Genomic DNA, 19,621 nt, shown 5'->3' with positions numbered 1-19,621 from the left:
ATGTTGGAGAGCTGGACAACAGCAATAAGAACAATTCAAAATTATTAAATGTATTTTATATTCGGATTAAGTGGGGTGGGGTTATCTGTGAAAAGCATGGGATATTTTTTTTTTTTTTTTGTATATTTTCCTTAATTGTTTCATTTCCACAAAAATTTGATTTTTTTATTTAATATGTGTCTTTAAAAATAAAATAATAATAAATAATGCAAAACGAGTAAATAAATTTAGATTGTTTTCCTTGCACGATGATCAGGTTAAGGGAAATTACTTCATTAGTAACCTGGTGTTAAGGGTCAAGTTAAATAAATATTTGTAAGGAGGTAGGTATGTAAATGATTTTCAATATTTTATTCGTAGATCTACATAAGGCGTGGATTTTTTAAATAAAATTTTTCATGGACCCATATAAGGTGTGGATTTTTTAAATAATATTTTCATGGATTTATGAGGGTCCTTCAAAAAATTAATAAAAATTTCCAGGCCTTATGAGGGACCTTCAAAAAATTAATAAAAAAATTCCAGGCCTTATGAGGGACCTTCAAAAAATTAATAAAAAAAAATTCCACGCCTTATATAGGTGCTAAAAAATTATTTAAAAAAACCACGCCTTATGTAGACCACCGAAAAAATTATTAAAAAAAATATCAGGCCTTATGAGGGTCCTTCAAAAAATTAATAAAAAAAGTCCACGCCTTATATAGGTGCTGAAAAAATTATTTAAAAAATCCACGCCTTATAAAGGTTTTTGAAAAAAAATTATTTAAAAAATCAAATTTAAAAACTCCAGGCCTTATGTGGGTCCTTGAAAAAATTATTTAAAAAATACAAGCCTTACATAGGTGCTGGAAAAAAATATTTAAAAATCCACGCCTTATTCATATCCATGACTATGTTAGTAGCTTAAAAAATGAATTTTCAAAATTCCTCGCCTATGTTAGTGGCATGAAAAATTATTAAAACAATAATCCCCACCTGTGTTGGTATCATAAAAAATAACTTTTTAAAAAATGCGCACTTGATCATTTTAATTTTGTTTTTCATAGGTTTTACAGAAGTAGATTCAATAAAAACATTAAGAGATTTAGATTTAGAACAAGCATGCTTACCCATATACGCTACCGTAACTGAGGATCGATTGATAAACACATTTTCTCTTTCTTGCTCTTTACGTCAGTCGTTTTTAATGGAGAATTTTCAGTTACGCTCGCACACACTTGCTCCCAATTTAATTTTGCCCAACACTGATTTAGAAACAAGACACTTTATCCTTTCAAATGCTTTTTATTTCACATCAATCCGACCATTATTACCAAAGTTACAGCCCCATTTAAAGAATCAACCCAACAGCACAGCACTGCAATTCAAAAATATGCATGCACGCACAATCAGCGAAGCAATGAAAGAGAGATCCATCTCCCATCATCACCTACTTAAACTGCACCACAATAATATGAAAGCACACAACAACAACAGTATTTGCTATAACCATCTATCACCTCCCATTACCATCCACTATGTGAACGATAACAATATCACCACAGTAGAGACCAGAGAATGAAAAACTGAGAAGAGCACATATGTAATCCACTAATGCACAAAATAGTGCGATAGCGGTGATGGCTAAACGCATATTCTCTTCTTTTATCTTTTTGGTAAGCCATTTTTGATGATTATCTCTCACTTACGCTCTCGGACATTTACTCTCAATTTAGTTCTGTTCAACACTGATGTAATCTCATCTACTCATTTACATCAGTGTTGGGCAAAATTAAATTGAGAGCAAGTGTGTGCGAGCGTAACTGAGAATTCACCATTAACAACGACTGACATAAAGAGAGAAAAAGAGAACATGTGTTTACCCATCGACCCTCAGTTACGGTAGCGTATATGGGTAAGCATGCCTGATTTACATTGTCCCATGAGAATGAGAACCGTTAACATCAATAGACACTAACAACAACAACAACACATGTTGTTTTGACCCAACAACACAGCACTGCAATTCAATAATGCGTGCATGCACGCACAATCAGCGGAGCAAGCAAAGAGAGATCCATCTCCTACCACCCACTTAAACTGCACCACAATAACAGGAAAGCACAAAACTACAACAACAATATTTGCTATGACCATCTATTCTCCCATTACCACCCACTGTGTGAACCATAGCAATATAACCACAATAGAGAGAACGAAACGCTGAGAAGAGCACATATGTAATCTCACCTACTCATTTACATTGTCCCATGAGAATGAGAACCGTTAACATCAATAGACACTAACAACAACAAAACATGTTGTTTTGACCCAACAACACAGCACTGAAATTCAATAATGCATGCATGCACGCACAATCAGCGGACCAAGCAAAGAGAGATCCATCTCCCATCATCCACTTAAACTGCATCACAATAATATGAAAGCACACAGCAACAACAACAGTATTTGCTATGACCATCTATCCTCCCATTACCACCCACTATGTGAGAACGAAACACTGAGAAGAGCACATGTGTTGTAATCTCATCTACTCATTTACATTGTCCCATGAGAATGAGACCGTTAACATCAATAGACACTGCATTTCAAAAATATACATGCACGCACAATCAGCGGAGCAAGCAAAGAGAGATCCATCACCCACCTAAACTGTACCACAATAATATGAAATCACACAACAACAACAACAACAGTATTTGCTATCACCATCTATCCTCCCATTACCACCCACTATGTGAACGATAACAATATCACCACAGTAGAGACCAGAGAACGAAGCACTGAGAAGAGCACATGTGTAATCTCATCTACTCATTTACATTGTCCCATGAGAATGAGAACCGTTAACATCAATAGACACTAACAACAACAACAACACATGTTGTTTGGCCCCTTGTTTTCTGATTGGAGTCACAAAGAATATTCTTGTTCTTACCTTTTAATCATGTCCATTTTGTGACTCCCATGAAAACAAGGCGCCAAACAATGTGTGTTACTGTTGTTGTTGCTAGTGTCTATTGATGTTGACTGTTCTCATTGTGGGAGAATCTAACTGAGTATTGGAGAGTACAAATGTGCTCTTCTCAGTGTTTCATTCTCTGGTCTCTTATTGTAGTGATATTGTTGTTATGGTTCACAGAGTGGGTGGTAATGGGAGAATATATATTCAAAGAAAATAGAGTTGTTGTTGTGTGCTTTCTTATTATTGTGTTACAGTTCAAGTGGGAGGTGTAGGGTGGATCTCCCGTTTGCATGCTCTACTGATTGTGCGTGCATGTTTTATCAGCTGTATGCAGTTGGGTTGATCTATTGAAAGGCTGTAACTTTGGTAATAATGGTCGTAATAATGTGGAATAAAAAGTATTTGAAAGGATGAAGTGTCTAGTTTCTAAATCAAAATAAAACTTACTTTAATAAATTTTTTTAGACTTATGTTTTAGGATTATGAAGAAACAAAAATGTTCAAAGTTATCAGATAATGTGGGGATCTTCTTTAAAACAAATTTTCCAGCTACCAACTTAGGGTGGGATTATTTAAGAATTTTTTTCAAGCACTTATGTGTATGAAGCGTGCGTTTTGTAAAAAAAATACAGGGCATGGATTTCTTAAATATAAGACGTTTATTTAATAACAAAATTAAACACAAATATAAGGTTTGGATTTTTTAAATCATTTTTTCTGGGGTCTACATAAGGTGTGGATTTTTAAAATCATTTTTTCTGGGGTCTACATAAGTCGTGGATTTTTAAAATCATTTTTCCTGGGGTCTACATAAGGCGTGGATTTTTTAAATCATTTTTCCTGGGGTCTACATAAGGCGAGGATTTTTTTAATCTTTTTTTTTAGGCCTCCCATTGCTCTCAATTGCCGCCCTCGTTACATTTGCTGCCCTTCATACCTCATTAGTAAAATATTTATTTTTCTCCCGACCAAATGCTGTCGTCACTGTGAATTTAACACGTTTTGTTCGCATCGGCTAAATATTTGCTGAGCGATTCTAATCTTTAACGCACGTTTTGGACTACCATTTAGCCATGTTTATTTTATAAACTCCATTGTGCAGCGCAAATAACAAAGAAAACGAAGGAATATTTTGTGTGTTTGCTAACAACTTTTTAAGCCCACATTAAATGTCAAACAAATCCAGTCGATGGCGAAGAGAATGGCGAACTAAATGGCAATACCAGCCATCACGTGCTATGTTCGGCAAATATGGACCAGCAAAAAAACGAATTACCAACAACAACGAATGACAACGTGTTGACAGTATCTGGCTGTGTGGTGTCTTCATGCAGAAGATATATTCATGGAGGAGTGTTGATAGGCTGGAGAGAGAGTATGCGGGGTATTTAAATGCAAACACATTAGAGGACAGTGAAACCTCGAGAAAAAAATTATTTAAAAAATTCAGGCCTTATGTTGACTTCGAAAAATGAATTTAAAACAAGTTAACCAGTAAGGAAAGTAGTAAAGTCGGACTGGGCCGAGCTATATCTAAATGCAAATCGAATGATATATAGGGACTTTGGTGCACTATTTACCTAAAATCGGGCGAAACTATACATGGGAGCTATACATAAATCTGAACCGATTTTCAGGAAACTTGACACACATCAATCTAGGCCTAATTCATTACGCTGTACCAACTTTCGTGCAAATCGAAAGACATATAGGGAACGTTTACATTAAATCGGACGAATATATATATATATATATATATATGGGAGCTATATCTAAATCTGAACCAATTCTTCCCAATTTTAATAGGGCTCGTCCTTAGGCCAAACAAATGAGATGTGCCAAATTTCATCCAATTCGGATCAAAAATGCGACATGCACTTTGTTTACAATTTAACATGGACAGACGGGCGGACGTACAAGCATAAATCGACTCAGGAAGTGATTCTATGCAAATTCTCAAAAGGAACCATGGGCCTATCTCGATTATGCTTGTCTGTTACAAAAATATGCACAAAGACATAATAGTGAATAGTGTGGTGAAGGGTATAAAAATTCAGGCCTTATGTGGATCCTTAAAAAAAATATTTAAAAAATCCACGTCCCGAAAAAATTATTTAAAACATCCACGATTTATGTAGACCTCCGAAAAAATTATTTAAAACATCCATGATTTATGTAGACCTCCGAAAAAATTATTTAAAACATCCACGATTTATGTAGACCTCCGAAAAAATTATTTAAAAAATCCACGCCTTATGTAGACCTCCGAAAAAATTATTTAAAAAATCCACGCCTTATGTAGACCTCCGAAAAAATTATTTAAAAAATCAACGCCTTATGTAGACCTCCGAAAAAAATTATTTAAAAAATCCACGCCTTATGTAGACCTCCGAAAAAATTATTTAAAAAATCCACGCCTTATGTAGACCTCCAAAAAAATTATTTAAAAAATCCACGCCTTATGTAGACCTCCGAAAAAATTATTTAAAAAATCCACGCCTTATGTAGACCTCCGAAAAAATTATTTAAAAAATCCACGCCTTATGTAGACCTCCGAAAAAAATATTTAAAAAATCCACGCCTTATGTAGACCTCCGAAAAAATTATTTAAAAAATCCACGCCTTATGTAGACCCTGGAAAAAATTATTTAAAAAATCCACGCCTTATGTAGACCTCCGAAAAAATTATTTAAAAAATCAACGCCTTATGTAGACCTCCGAAAAAAATTATTTAAAAAATCCACGCCTTATGTAGACCTCCGAAAAAATTATTTAAAAAATCCACGCCTTATGTAGACCTCCGAAAAAATCCGCCTTATGTAGACCTCCGAAAAAATGATTTAAAACATCCACGCCTTATGTAGACCTCCGAAAAAATGATTTAAAAAATCCACGCCTTATGTAGACCTCCGAAAAAATGATTTAAAACATCCACGCCTTATGTAGACCTCCGAAAAAATTATTTAAAACATCCACGCCTTATGTAGACCTCCGAAAAAATTATTTAAAACATCCACGACTTATGTAGACCTCCAAAGAAATTATTTTAAAAATCCACGCCTCATACAGACCCTTGACCTCCGTAGCAATGTATGACTGTATGCCTTCCGTTTAAGGTAGCTGCGGAAATATCCCGTTCCTTAAGTTGCCTCTGATACCTCCCCGACCACCATCACTGCTTTCACTTACCATCACCGTTTTTATCACATTTTATCCGTTGAAAGTTCTCCAGCCACGTTCCTTCGTTCTCTTCGGCTTCGGCCTGATAATCAATGTCACGTAAATAGGTAACATATTTTAGTCCCGAGTATTTAACGTTCACACGCTTTTCTTTCTTGTCACAGTTAGGCCTCTATACGGCAGGAATTTGTTTTTTTTCTTCTCCATCAGCTTCTTCTTCTACTTCTTAGATCGCGTTTAAGCCATAAATGTATTGTCAGGCATAATAAATTAGGATTTATGGGCAAATATACGTGCACGGCGTCTTTTGTGTGTGTGTGCGTGTGTAAAAGGATGTAACAATGTTTTTTTCCTGAAAAGAAAATTATTTATGGAAAAAATTTTACATTGAATAAAAATGATGGCATTTAAATTAATTCATACAAATTTTCTATGGAAATATTTAGGGTGACGTATGATTAATATATAGGGATATTATTAGCATACATACGCAATCGGGTCCGTTTGCGGAAATTAAATAATAATAGTTATACGCCATGGTGGCATGGTGAGACAAGAAAAAATTATTGAAAAAAATCGAGGCCTTATGTAGGTGTGAGAAAAAATTATTAAAAAAAAAACGAGGCCTTATGTAGGGTCTGGAAAAAAATATTTAAAAATTCACGCCTTATGGAAAGCCTTGAAAAAATTATTTCAAAAATCCATGCCTTATGTAGACCCTAGAAAAAAGTATTTAAAAAACCAAGCCTTATGTAGACCCCTGAAAAAATTATTTAAAAAATCCACGCCTAATGTAGACCCCTGAAAAAATTATTTAAAAAATCCACGCCTTGGTTACTTACTTAGCTGGCTTGTTACAGAACGGTTGTTCCATAAGCCGAGCTTAAAAAAGATTTCCAAGCACATCGATCTTATGAGCATCTCCACCAATTTGAAAGACCACGATCCAAGATGTTGTTTTCTACTTGGTCTTTCCATATGATTCGGGGCCTTCCCCTTCTACGGGACAATCATCAGTAGGTTCGCTTTTATATGCCTTTTGAGCTGGGGCATTCTCATTCACTCGCACAACATGGCCTAGCCACCGTAGTCGCTGCAGCTCAATACGACTGACTATGTCGATGTCCGCGTATAAATTGTAAAGCTCGTGGTTCATTCGATGCCGTCAACGCAGATCGACCCATAGATCTTTCGGAGAATTTTTCTCTCAAACACTCCAAGAGCTGCCTCATCTGCTTGCGCAAGTACCCATGCTTCAGATCCATATAACAGCACGGGTAGTATCAACGTCTTGTAGAGTGTGAGATTGGTCTGGCGGGAGGTGGCCCGGCTTTTGAGTTGATTGCTCAGACCATAGTAGCATCGGTTGGCCCTCACAATCATTCTCCGAATTTCAAAACTGATGTCATTCGTTCGGCGGAAGGTGACCTTGTTTCTAAACTGCTTACTTAGACCATAGTAGCATCTGTTGGTCATCACAATCCCTCTCCGAATTTCAAAACTGATGTCATTCGTTTTATTTATGACGGTACAAAGTTCCACAGTTAATCCGAGTCTAGTGGACGTCTTGCGCGTTGATACCATCAGCTTGGTCTTCTCGCCGCTTACTGCCAGACCCACTTTGGCAGACGCCTTCTCAATTTGTTCATAGGTGTCTGTTACCGCTCGTAATGTTCGACCCATTATATCGATGACATCGGCGTAGGCGAGTAACATGTGTTGTTTGGTGTACAGAGTGTCATTTCCGTCCACCTTTGCGACTCGTATGACCTTTTCCAGCAGGATGTTAAAAAGGTCACACTACAAACTGTCACCTTGTCTAAATCCTCGTTCGGTATTAAAGGGCTCCGAGAGGTCGTTTCTCACTTTAACTGCTGACATTGTGGCACTTAAAGTTATCCTGCATAGCCGTATTAATTTTGCAGGAATGCCGAACGTAGACATGGCTTTAAATACCTCTGAACGGATAGGGCTGTCGAATGCGGCTTTATAGTCGACAAATAGATGGTATGTGTCGATGTGTTTTTCGTGGGTCTTTTCCAGGAATTGGTGCAGAGTGAAAATCTGGTCAATGGTGGATTTGCCAGATCTGAAGCCGCATTGGTATGGTCCAATAATGTCATTGACCATTGGCTTCAGTCAGTCACACAGTACGCTGGATAGCACTTTATATGCGATGGGAAAGAGACATATTCCTCTATAGTTGGCACATATCGTCTTGTCTCCTTTTTTGTGCTCGGGACACAGCATGCTGAAGTTCCAATCATTGGACATGCATTCCTCTAGCCAAATTGTCCTAATCAGCTGGTGCATGCACCTGACCAGCATCTGACCACCAGTCTTGAATAGTTCGTCTTGTAAACCATCGGCACCTGCTGCTTTATTATTGCTTGAGCCGATTATTGCTTCTATGACCTCATCTTGGCTAGGTGGTATACACTCTATACCATAATCTTTTATTGGTTCTGGGGTATCTTCTTCACCACCACTATTTGATACCAGAAGTTTTTCAAAATGCTCCTTCAAGATCCTCAGCAAGTAGTCTGTTTCTGTCACCAGGTTTCCTTCTTAATCTCTACAGGAGGATGTGCCTACTCCAAAGCCTTCGGTTTGGTGTTTTACTTATAGATAGAATTTTCGGACTTCATTCTGACTCCTGTACATCTCGATTTGCTCACGCTCACGTTTTTCTTGTTCTTTCTTCTTTAGTTTCAGAAAACACGTTTCTCCTCTCTCTCTTTTTCTCCCGATAGTTCCCCATCACATTACGTGTTGCTACTGTCTGCACGGTCGCCCTATACACTGCGTTTTTCACATCGGTAGCATTACGACACTCCTGATAGTACCATGGGTTTCTTGGTTGTGGTTTTTGGTACCCAAGTGTTGCTTTTGCTGCAGTTTGTAGGGAGTGGGCAATTTTCTGCCACTGCCACTTCTATATTATTATCGAGACAAGGGGTGCTTTCGTCAAGCAGTTGGGTAAGTGGAGCGGAGTGGGCCTCGTCTACCTGTTGTGTTTGCAACTTTCCGACGTCAAATTTCCGTGTTACATTAGACCGCACCTTTGCTGCAACATTAAGACGAGTGCGAACCTTGGCTGCTACAAGGTAATGGTCCGAATCGATTTTCGCTCCTCGAATCAATCGAACGTCTAATACACTGGATGAATACCTTCGTCTATCACAACATGATCATTTTGATTTATCATTGTTCGATCGGGAGAAATCCAGGTGGCCTTGTGTATATCGAGATCGGGAGAAATCCAGTTAGCCTTGTGCATATCGAGATGCTTGAATCTGGTGCTGCTAACTACCATGTTTTTTTTTTGCTGCCGCTTAGTCATTCAACCTCATGCCGTTGTCGGCATTATTTAGGATCTTAAAAATGATTTTAAATCTCCCTTTTTTATCCTTTCAATAATAGTCGAATTATTTTCAGGTTTTTTTTTTAATACTTGTTAATCCAAACAACATCACGCCTGCCATTTGGCATTTTTTTTTTGTGGTTCCAATATTGCAAATCATTTGCATTCTTAAAAGCAGCTATAGCTGTTTTCTATGACCACATTTAACACTTCCTTTGGCCCTGCAGAAGGATTAGACCCGTAGCAAAAACGACATTCGATGACATAGAAATAAATGTTCACACCAAGGCAATTGTCAAAATTGTCATTTTAGCCATTCAAGCATTCATTCATTCATGTGACAGACGAATCAACATGCAAGGGACCCCAAGGCAGATCACAGGAGGCCAGGACACATACCCTACAGAAATGTGGATATTTTTCCTATTTGACAAAAAATCCGTTGTGGCACTAAAGATAGTCCCCGAAAAAATAGATTTTTTAAGGGGTATCCTCTTGGGTCCTGAAAAAAGTATGATCTCCGAACGCTTCGTGTAGGGTCCCAGGTCGAGTTCCATTGTATTCAAACAAATGTGAATGCAATTTCCATTTGTTTTTTTTTTTTTTTTTTTTTTTGTTATTATTGTTGGCAATTTGATTTTATTGTTACACCATAATCGTGGGGACCAGCAAAACGACACTGACAACGAAGAGGAAGAAGAAGACATCGTCTTCAACGACGGCAACACATCATGGATTTTAAGAAAGTTAGTTGTTGCTTCTTCTTCTTCTTGAAAATATTTTTCCCAGTTCCTGTTCCTTTTCAATTTCTTTAGATGTCGTTTAAAATCGTTGTTGTTGTTGTTTTGCCTTGCATCCATCCGATTATAAGAAGTCGTTTTTTTCTCTCTCTCTCTATTCAAACAATAGAAGCTATGAAGAAAATTTGTTGCAATTTATGCAAAACATGTTGTAAAGACATTTCCTTTTTAAGGAGCGGGGCAACAAGAACAGCAACAACAACAAGAGTTGCAAAAATTCATGAAATGTGACAGCAATTTGCTGAAACAGATGCATTCGAAGCTGAATAAGCTACGATATTGAGTGGTTCACACCGAAGATATAAAAACTGGATGACAGGCGAAATATTTTTAAGTGGTGTCAGGGGGGAGAGGGTAGCAGGGTTATCTGGCAAAAAAAAATTATAATGCTTCATTGGTTACTGCCGGGATGGAACATGAACATTTATGAATTCAGAACGGTAGGGGGATTTTTTAAATAATTTTCTCATGGACCTCCACAGATTTTTAAAATAATTTTTTCAAGGGTCTATACAAGGCGCGGATTTTTTAAATAATTTTTTCAAGGGTCTATACAAGGCGTGCATTTTTTAAATAATTTTTTCAAGGGTCTATACAAGGCGTGGATTTTTTAAATAATTTTCTCATGGACCTCCACATGGCGTGGATTTTTTAAATAATTTTTTCAAGGATCTATACAAGGCGTGGATTTTTTAAATAATTTTTTCAAGGGTCTATACAAGGCGTGGATTTTTTAAATAATTTTTTCAAGGGTCTATACAAGGCGTGGATTTTTTAAATAATTTTTTTCAAGCACCAAGGTCTATACAAGGCGTGGATTTTTTAAATAATTTTTTCAAGGGTCTATACAAGGCGTGGATTTTTTAAATAATTTTTTCAAGGGTCTAGACAAGGCGTGGATTTTTTAAATAATTTTTTCAAGGGTCTAGACAAGGCGTGGATTTTTTAAATAATTTTTTCAAGGGTCTAGACAAGGCGTGGATTTTTTAAATAGTTTTTTCAAGGGTCTATACAAGGCGTGGATTTTTTAAATAATTTTTTCAAGGCTCACCATAAGGCGTGGATTTTTTAAATAATTTTTTCAAGGCTCACCATAAGGCGTGGATTTTTTAAATAATTTTTTCAAGGCTCACCATAAGGCGTGGATTTTTTAAATAATTTTTTCAAGGCTCACCATAAGGCGTGGATTTTTTAAATAATTTTTTCAAGGCTCACCATAAGGCGTGGATTTTTTAAATAATTTTTTCAAGGCTCACCATAAGGCGTGGATTTTTTAAATAATTTTTTCAAGGCTCACCATAAGGCGTGGATTTTTTAAATAATTTTTTCAAGGCTCACCATAAGGCGTGGTAAAAAATCCACGCCTTATGGTGAGCCTTGAAAAAAATTAACGTTTTTACTTAAGCTTTTACGAAACTTCATAAAGCTTTTCATATGTAAGCCCTTCAATTACCAATAGATGGCGCCAAGTATTGGTTCCTTGTGGTTAGCAAACCTTCGAAAACATTCGTATTACGAATGTTTGTGTACCCATAGACCTTGAACTAATTTCCTAACAAAAAACGTTAGGAACAACAGGTATCCACAGAATTCCTTAGTGTGGGCCAGCCTTTGAGAGCAACTAAAATGTTTTTCATGTTTTACGCTTAAAATCACAACAGCAACAACAAAACTAACCCCTAAATGTCGTTCAGATCCGTATCTCTGTGTGTACGACCATAACAATAATTATTTGGACATGCCATTAATGGTTCCTCAATATTATTTTTATTTCCAATAGCTTCCAGTCAAAGAGAATGGATTTTAGTCTAAAGCTGACCTTCCTGCATAAATAAACTAAAGGAAAATTGACGTGGAAAACAATTAAGAAAAAATCGGAAATTTTATATAAAATTTGGAAAAAATGTAGCTTTACAAATTTGTTTGTGAAAAAAATATTTAAAAGAATTTTTTGAATCATGGTGTGGATGGAAACATATTTGCTATATTGCTCAGTGCGTTTGGGAGCATTGGTGACAGCGACATTGGGATTTGTAAGTGTGGGGACTATAATTGCAAAAAAATTCTTCTGGCCATAAAAAAAATTATTTAAAAAATCCACGCCTTGTGGAGGACCCCAAAAAAATTATTTAAAAAATCCACACCTTGTGGAGGACCCCAAAAAAATTATTTAAAAAATCCACGCCTTGTGGAGGACCCCAAAAAAAATTATTTAAAAAATCCACGCCTTGTGGAGGACCCCAAAAAAATTATTTAAAAAATCCACGCCTTGTGGAGGACCCCAAAAAAATTGTTTAAAAAATCTACGCCTTGTGGAGGACCCCAAAAAAAATTATTTAAAAAAATCCACGCCTTGTATAGACCCCGAAAAAATGATTCAAAAATCCGAACCTTAAAAAAATATTTAAATAATTTTTTTTTCTATTTTTATATCCTTCACCACACTGTGGTACAGGGTATTATGTCGTTGTGCATATGTTTGTAATAGGCAAAAATAATTAAGATAGACCCCTAGTTCCTTTTGAGAATATGCATAGGATCGCTTTTTGAGTCGATTTATGCATGTCCGTCGCAGGTCGCATTTATGACCGGAATTGGATGAAATTTTGCATAGGTCACTTTTTTTGCCCAAGGACGAACCCTATTGAAATTGGGAAAAATCGCTTCAGATTCAGATATAACTCCCATATATATTTTCGTCCGATTTAAGAAAAATGGTGTACCAAAGTCCCTATATATCTTTCGATTTGTACGAAATTTGGCACAGCGTAATGAATTAGGTATAGAATGATGTGTGTCAAGTTTGGTGAAATTCGGCTCAGATTTGGATATAGCTCCCATATATAGTTTCGCCTGATTTTAGGTAAATAGTCCACTATAGACCCTATATATCTTTCGATTTGCACGAAATTTTGCATAGCGTAATGAATTTAGTCTAGAATAATGTGTGTTAAATTTCGTAAAAATCGGTTCAGATTTAGATATAGCTCCCATGTATATCTTCGTCCGATTTAGGGTAAATGGTGTACCAAAATCCCTATATATCTTTCGATTTGCACGAAATTTTGCATAGCGCACTGAATTATGTCTAGAATGATGTGTGCAAAGTTTCGTGAAAATCGGTTCAGATTTAGATATAGCTCCCATATATATTTTCATCCGATTTAAGGTAAATTGTGTACCAATGTCCCTATATATCTTTCGATTTGCACGAAATTTTGCATAGCGTAATGAATTTAGTCTAGAATAATGTGTGTTAAATTTCGTGAAAATCGGTTCAGATTTAGATATAGCTCCCATATATATCTTCGTCCGATTTAAGGTAAATTGTGTACCAAAGTCCATATATATCGTTCGATTTGAACGAAATTTGGCATAGTTTACTGAATTATGTCTAGAATGATGTATGTCAAGTTTCGTGAAAATCGGCTCAGATTTGGATATAGCTCCCATATATATTTTCGTCCGATTTAAGGTAAATTGTGTACCAAAGTCCCTATATATCGTTCGATTTGCACGAAATTTGGCATAGCGTATTGAATTATGTCGAGAAAGATGTGTGTTACATTTCGTGAAAATCGGTTCAGATTTAGATATAGCTCCCATATATATCTTCGTCCGATTTATGTTTAATTTTATGTTAATGGTCCTTCAAAAATGTTAGGATCCAATCTGTTGAATATACCCAAAGTGATGAAAAGTATCATATAGTCGGCCCCGTCCGACTTTACTATTTTCCTTACTGTTTTTTTTTTTTATTTTTTATTTCAGGTCTCTTGTTTCCTAATCGGCTTATCCCTCATCATCTTTGGCCTTGACGTATTCAATCCAATTCTAAAGATTTTCAATGATGACGAACATTTTCGTCATCATTTTGTTGTCAAGAAAATTACAACAATGGTGGATGAGGGTAAGTGATCCGCAGCAGTTCTTGAGTCCATTTTGTGAAAGTGACCTGATTTTTCTTCTTCATCTTATCTTTTCAGATTCCGAAAAATTATTAATAATTTTTCATCTGTATTTATTTGGCCATATGATCAGCAGTGTGTTGGCATTCTATGGGGCATGGAAGGTAATTAAAAAAATATAAAAATTAGCGCAACAATTTTTCAGCCAATGTCATCGAGGCATGGTATAATATTTCCGAATAAAACTGTTAATTAATTAATACACCCTGCTTAGATATTAATTGTGTGTGTGTGTCGTATATTAACCACTTCATGATACACATTTCAAGTGCGAGGTATTTAGTTGGAATACATATGTTAACCCATTAACAACCAGGGCCAAACATTTTTAGTTTGGAGAATCAATTTTAAATGACCTGCAATGGACTTGGGGTGCCCTCTTAGGATTTTTTTAAACTTAGTTTCAGCAACGTACACAGGATTTAATTTGGGGGGTTGTGCCCGGGCCTTAGTTTTATATTAGTTGACAGTACCACAATGGGTTAATGACTACCATGCAAACGGCTGCCAATTTCCACAGAAGTACCACTAGCAGCTATTCAGTTGAAATGTAGTTGTTGTATTTTTATTAGAAATTATTATTGAGTCTTGAACAATTGTGTCAATATTAAATTTATAGTTGAAAACAACTTAGCGGAATTATTACGCATCATATATAAATAACTAGCATAGGCCCGCTACATCGTTAGCGGATCTTTTTTATACCCTCGACCATAGTATGAAGGGTATATTAATTTTGTTTTTCCGTTTGTAACTCATCGAAATAATCATTTCCGATCCTATAAAGTATATATATTCTTGATCAGGGTAAAATTCTAAGACCTAAGATCTTAGCATATGCGTCTGTTGTAATCACTCTAGCGTCTAAACGAATTGAGATAGATCGGCAAAATTTTGCATAGAGTCGTCTTTTGTCTGCAGGCAAGATAGTTTGAAGATAGGCTTTATCAGTCCTCGTTTAGGCATAGCTCCCATATAAGGATACCCGCCAATTTTCGATTTTTTGGGGTTCTTGAGCGCCAATTTCAACCGAATTCGTTGAAATTTGGCACATTGAGTTCCTATTAGGTACCAAATTTCCCCACTAAAAATTATAAATATAGGTCCACTTTTTCGGGTATCCTCCATATAAGGGTACCCCCCAAGATTTAGATATAGCTCCCATATATAGTTTCGTCCGATTTTAGCTAAATTGTGCACCAAAATCCCTATATATCCTTCGATTTGCACGAAATTTTGCATAACATACTGAATTAAGTCTAGAATGATGTGTGCAAAGTTTCGTGACAATCGGTTCAGATTTAGATATAGCTCCCATATATATTTTCGTCCGATTTAATGTAAATGGTGTACCAAAGTCCCTATATATCTTTCGATTTGCACGAAATTTGGCATAGCGTAATGAAATTGGCTTAGACTGATGTGTGTCAAGTTTCCTGAAAATCGGTTCAAATTTAGATATATCTCCTATATATATTTTCGTCCGATGTAATGTAAATGGTGTACAAAAGTCTCTATATATCTTTTGATTTGCACGAAATTTGGCATACCGAAATGAATTAGGTCTAGACTGAGGTGTGTCAAGTTTCCTGAAAATCGTTCCAGATTTAGATATAGCTCCCATATACATTTTCGTCCGATTTAAGGTAAATGGTGCACCAAAGTCCCCATATATGTTTCGATTTGCATGAAATTTGGCACAGCGAAATGAATTAGGTCTAGAATGATGTGTGTTAAATTTTCTGAAAATCGGTTCACTTTTAGATATAGCTCCCATATATATTTTCTCCCGATTTTATGTAAATAGTGCACCAAGGTCCTTACATTTGCTTCGATTTGCACGAAATTTGGCATAGCATACTGAATTAAGTTTAGAACGATGTGTGTTAAATTTCGTGAAAATCGGTCCAGATTTAGATATAGCTCCCATATATATTTTCGTCCGATTTAATGTAAATGGCGTACCAATGTCCCTATATATCTTTCGATTTCCACGAAATTTAGCATAGCGTAATGAATTAGGTCTAGAACGATGTGTGCTAAATTTCAGGAAAATCGGTTCAGATTTAGATATAGCTCCATATATATTTTCGTCCGATTTTCGGTAAATAGTGCACAAAAGTCCCTTTGTATCCTTCGATTTGCACGAAATTTGGCATAGAGTACTGAATTAGGTCTACAATGATGTGTGCCAAGTTTCCTGAAAATCGGTCCAAATTTAGATATAGCTCCTATATATATTTTTCCTGAAAATCGGTCCAAATTTAGATATAGCTCCCATATATATTTTCGTCCGATTTAAGGTAAATGGTGTACCAAAGTCCCTATATATATATTTAAATTTACACAAAATTGGGCATAGCGTACTGAATTAAGTCTAGAACGATGTGTGTTAAATTTCATGAAAATCGGTTCAGATTTAGATATAGCTCCCATATATATTTTCGTCCGATTTAATGTAAATGGCGTACCAATGTCCCTATATATCTTTCGATTTGCACGAAATTTGGCATAGCATACTGAATTAAGTTTAGAACGATGTGTGTTAAATTTCGTGAAAATCGGTCCAGATTTAGATATAGCTCCCATACATATTTTCGTCCGATTTAATGTAAATGGTGCACCAAAGTCCCTATATATTCGATTCGATTTGCACGAAATTTCGCATAGTGTACTAATTTAGCTCTAAAGTGATGTGTGTAATGTTTCGTGAAAATCGGTTCAGATTTAGATATGACTTCTATATCTGACCAAATTAAAAATTTAGTATCGGTTCCAGAATGACATGTTTATGCATCAAATTTCATTTTACTGGTCCTTTAAAATGCGACATCTGTTAGGATTCATCTGTTGAATATGCCCAAAGTGGTGAAGGGTATCATATAGTCGGCCCCGTCCGACTTTACTACTTTCCTTACTGGTTTTTTATAATTTTTTTCTGAGGCCTATCTAAGGCGTGGATTTTTTGAGTAATTTTTTTTAACATTTTCTTTATTTTTTCCAGATCAAAAAATATTTTCTCATCCCCTTGGCGATTTTCGAATTCGTGCGTGTTCTCTACTGTCTGGCCATTCACATCCTGCTGATGACGGTTTGCAAGAATAAACTAAATTTGGGAATATTGATAACAGCCACCCTGGGTGGTGGCTTTGTAATATGTAAGTCCCTATTCATTACCTCAAACAAAAAATAACCTAAAAATATTTCCTTTCCAGTATATCTTGGCTATAATTGGGCCACCTTAGTGGCCCTCTACCAAATCGTTAATCTCATTAATTCGGAACGCTATAAATCGGTGTATGGTGATGATCCGTTCCACCCTCTTATACCGAAAACCTATAATCCTGCCGTGACAGAAAATGTCCGGGTACTGGTTACACCCAGCAGCATTGATATTGATGAGCAAAAGCAGCGGAATGCCATGCAACCGGGCATCATAAATGTGCTACCCAGCAATAGAGCAGTGCTACCAAGAAGTCAGACTAATCGAAATTGGATGACATCGAAGTGGGCCAGTCAATCGAAAAAACCACTGATTGTGGCACCAGCCCCAATGAAAAATAATGATGCAGCCTATGAGGAGGCCTATAACTACTGGCAATGGTCGGAGCTGACCCCGGCGGTGACGGAACGTAATAAACGGAATATTTATGCCAGTAATTGGAAATATTAAAAAAATAATTTTTATTAGTTGTACTTTTTTGCATTTTATAATAATAAAAACAATTGCTTAAAAATTTAAATATTTTTTTGTAAAAAAATCCCCCTCCCCCTTCTCCTCAAACCTCACAATCCTCATTTATGCCATAGATGACAGCATATTCCGCTACCATATCCAATATCTCCTCATCAGCTTCGAACATTCGTGTATTATCCTCATCGAATGGTTTCGGACCTGGGGCATGAGTCAAATAGGCCGGATGCAGGACATAATATTTATAACCCAGCAAACACATGGCATAGTTATGCATTCGCTTATCATACTGGCCCTGCCACATTAAACGTTCATCGAAATCAGGTATACGATTATCGCTGACAAAGAATGGTTCCCAAAATCCGGGAATGCTGCTGAAACGTTTCACCACAGCCACCACTTCGAACTTGCCATCGGGTATTACTCCCCTCTCCAACCATTTTTTCTCCTGGCCAATAAGGCGACAATATTTGCAGCTCTTCTGATGCATTGCCATGGCCATTTGCATGCGGAACAGGGTCATCAGTTCCGCTTTATTGTCCGGAATAATGGCATGCGAATCCAAATCAAATGCCGGCACGGCAAAGACATGGGGTTGACCTTCCGCTAAGAGGCTTTTATTTCCGGAGAGCATTTCCAAAAAATTCCGAATAAAATCTTTGCTGGGATATAATTCAATATCGGCTGCCATTGTGAAATGGGTATTCGCTGATCTTCGGGCCACATTTCGTCCCACATTAATGGGAAAGTCAACACTGAATTGTTTCCAATAGATGGCGCTGGGCGATATGTTTTCATATGGGGCATAAACATCGGAACAATTAAAGGGCCAATTTAAGGCTTCGACTTCGGAACGGGGTATTGGTTCGTCGGGCATATGTCCACTTGGAAAATAGATATGGAAGGATACATAATCCCGTATCAGCTGACTTATGGGGAGACAATGCCGGGCATATTGTATGGCATTCAGGGTGGCATTGAAATCATGCCCTGGTGCAAAAAGGGCCAGACTTATGGGACCCATCCATCTGCCGAATAGAAAGAGAAGAAATTAAAATCTCTTAAAAGAGATCCCTTCTTCGAAATTGTCATACTCACCTTTCCACAATCAATTCCAAATGCCCGAGATAACTATAATCCGCAACTGTGGTAAATGTTACCGCTTCGGCACAATCCATTGTGCGACTTCGTCGACCAATAAATAAATTCTGCAAAATCCAATAATTGCCACGGAATAATAATTTCATTTCTAATTCCGAATTTTTACATTTCAGCAATGATTTTAGATTTTCCGTTTTTCTGGAATCCAAGCCCGGAGATTCCCCACGACCTTCCAGATGCTGCCAAACGGCAATTTTTACCGGGCGAATATTTGTTGTCACACCCAATGAAATTATTAACCATATCAGAATTAGTGTCAAAATCCCGATAAATAAAATTGGGAAACATTTTATTTGCCTATTCGAGGGTTTTAGTGCTGAGTCGTCGCTACTCATTTCTATGCGGAATTCAGTTTTAGTTTCCGAACCATATGTCAGTTGGTTGGATTATTCTACTTTTGTTTACACAAATTCTGCTCAGGTTGTAGAGATTCGGAAATAGTATTTGTTTCTTTTTAATAAACAAAACATAAACGATGCACAGTGGGGT

General features: G+C 36.6%; 2 protein-coding genes across 2 annotated transcripts; one reads left to right on the top strand and one right to left on the bottom strand.

Moving 5' to 3' along the window:
• The first annotated feature begins 12,267 nt into the window (after positions 1-12,267).
• LOC133331524 (uncharacterized) lies at positions 12,268-17,950 on the top strand. The gene is made up of 5 exons (XM_061539909.1): positions 12,268-12,342; positions 14,081-14,219; positions 14,296-14,381; positions 17,282-17,435; positions 17,493-17,950. The coding sequence occupies exons 1-5, from the start codon at positions 12,268-12,270 to the stop codon at positions 17,948-17,950; spliced, it is 912 nt and encodes a 303-aa protein (XP_061395893.1).
• Positions 17,951-18,056: 106 nt separating this feature from the next.
• On the bottom strand, positions 18,057-19,149 carry LOC133331523 (beta-1,4-glucuronyltransferase 1-like). Its single transcript, XM_061539908.1, has 2 exons — positions 19,070-19,149; positions 18,057-18,999 (listed from the first exon to the last, which is right to left on the bottom strand). The coding sequence occupies exons 1-2, from the start codon at positions 19,147-19,149 to the stop codon at positions 18,057-18,059; spliced, it is 1,023 nt and encodes a 340-aa protein (XP_061395892.1).
• Positions 19,150-19,621: the final 472 nt, after the last annotated feature.

Source organism: Musca vetustissima, unplaced genomic scaffold, assembly GCF_032173495.1.
Source record: "Musca vetustissima isolate MV318-11 ecotype Yass unplaced genomic scaffold, APGP_CSIRO_Mvet_v1 utg9752, whole genome shotgun sequence".
In the NCBI taxonomy this organism is placed as follows: Eukaryota; Metazoa; Arthropoda; class Insecta; order Diptera; family Muscidae; genus Musca; species Musca vetustissima.
The sequence above is the reverse complement of the archived record's forward strand: the minus strand, read 5'-3'. Positions and strand labels throughout refer to the sequence as shown.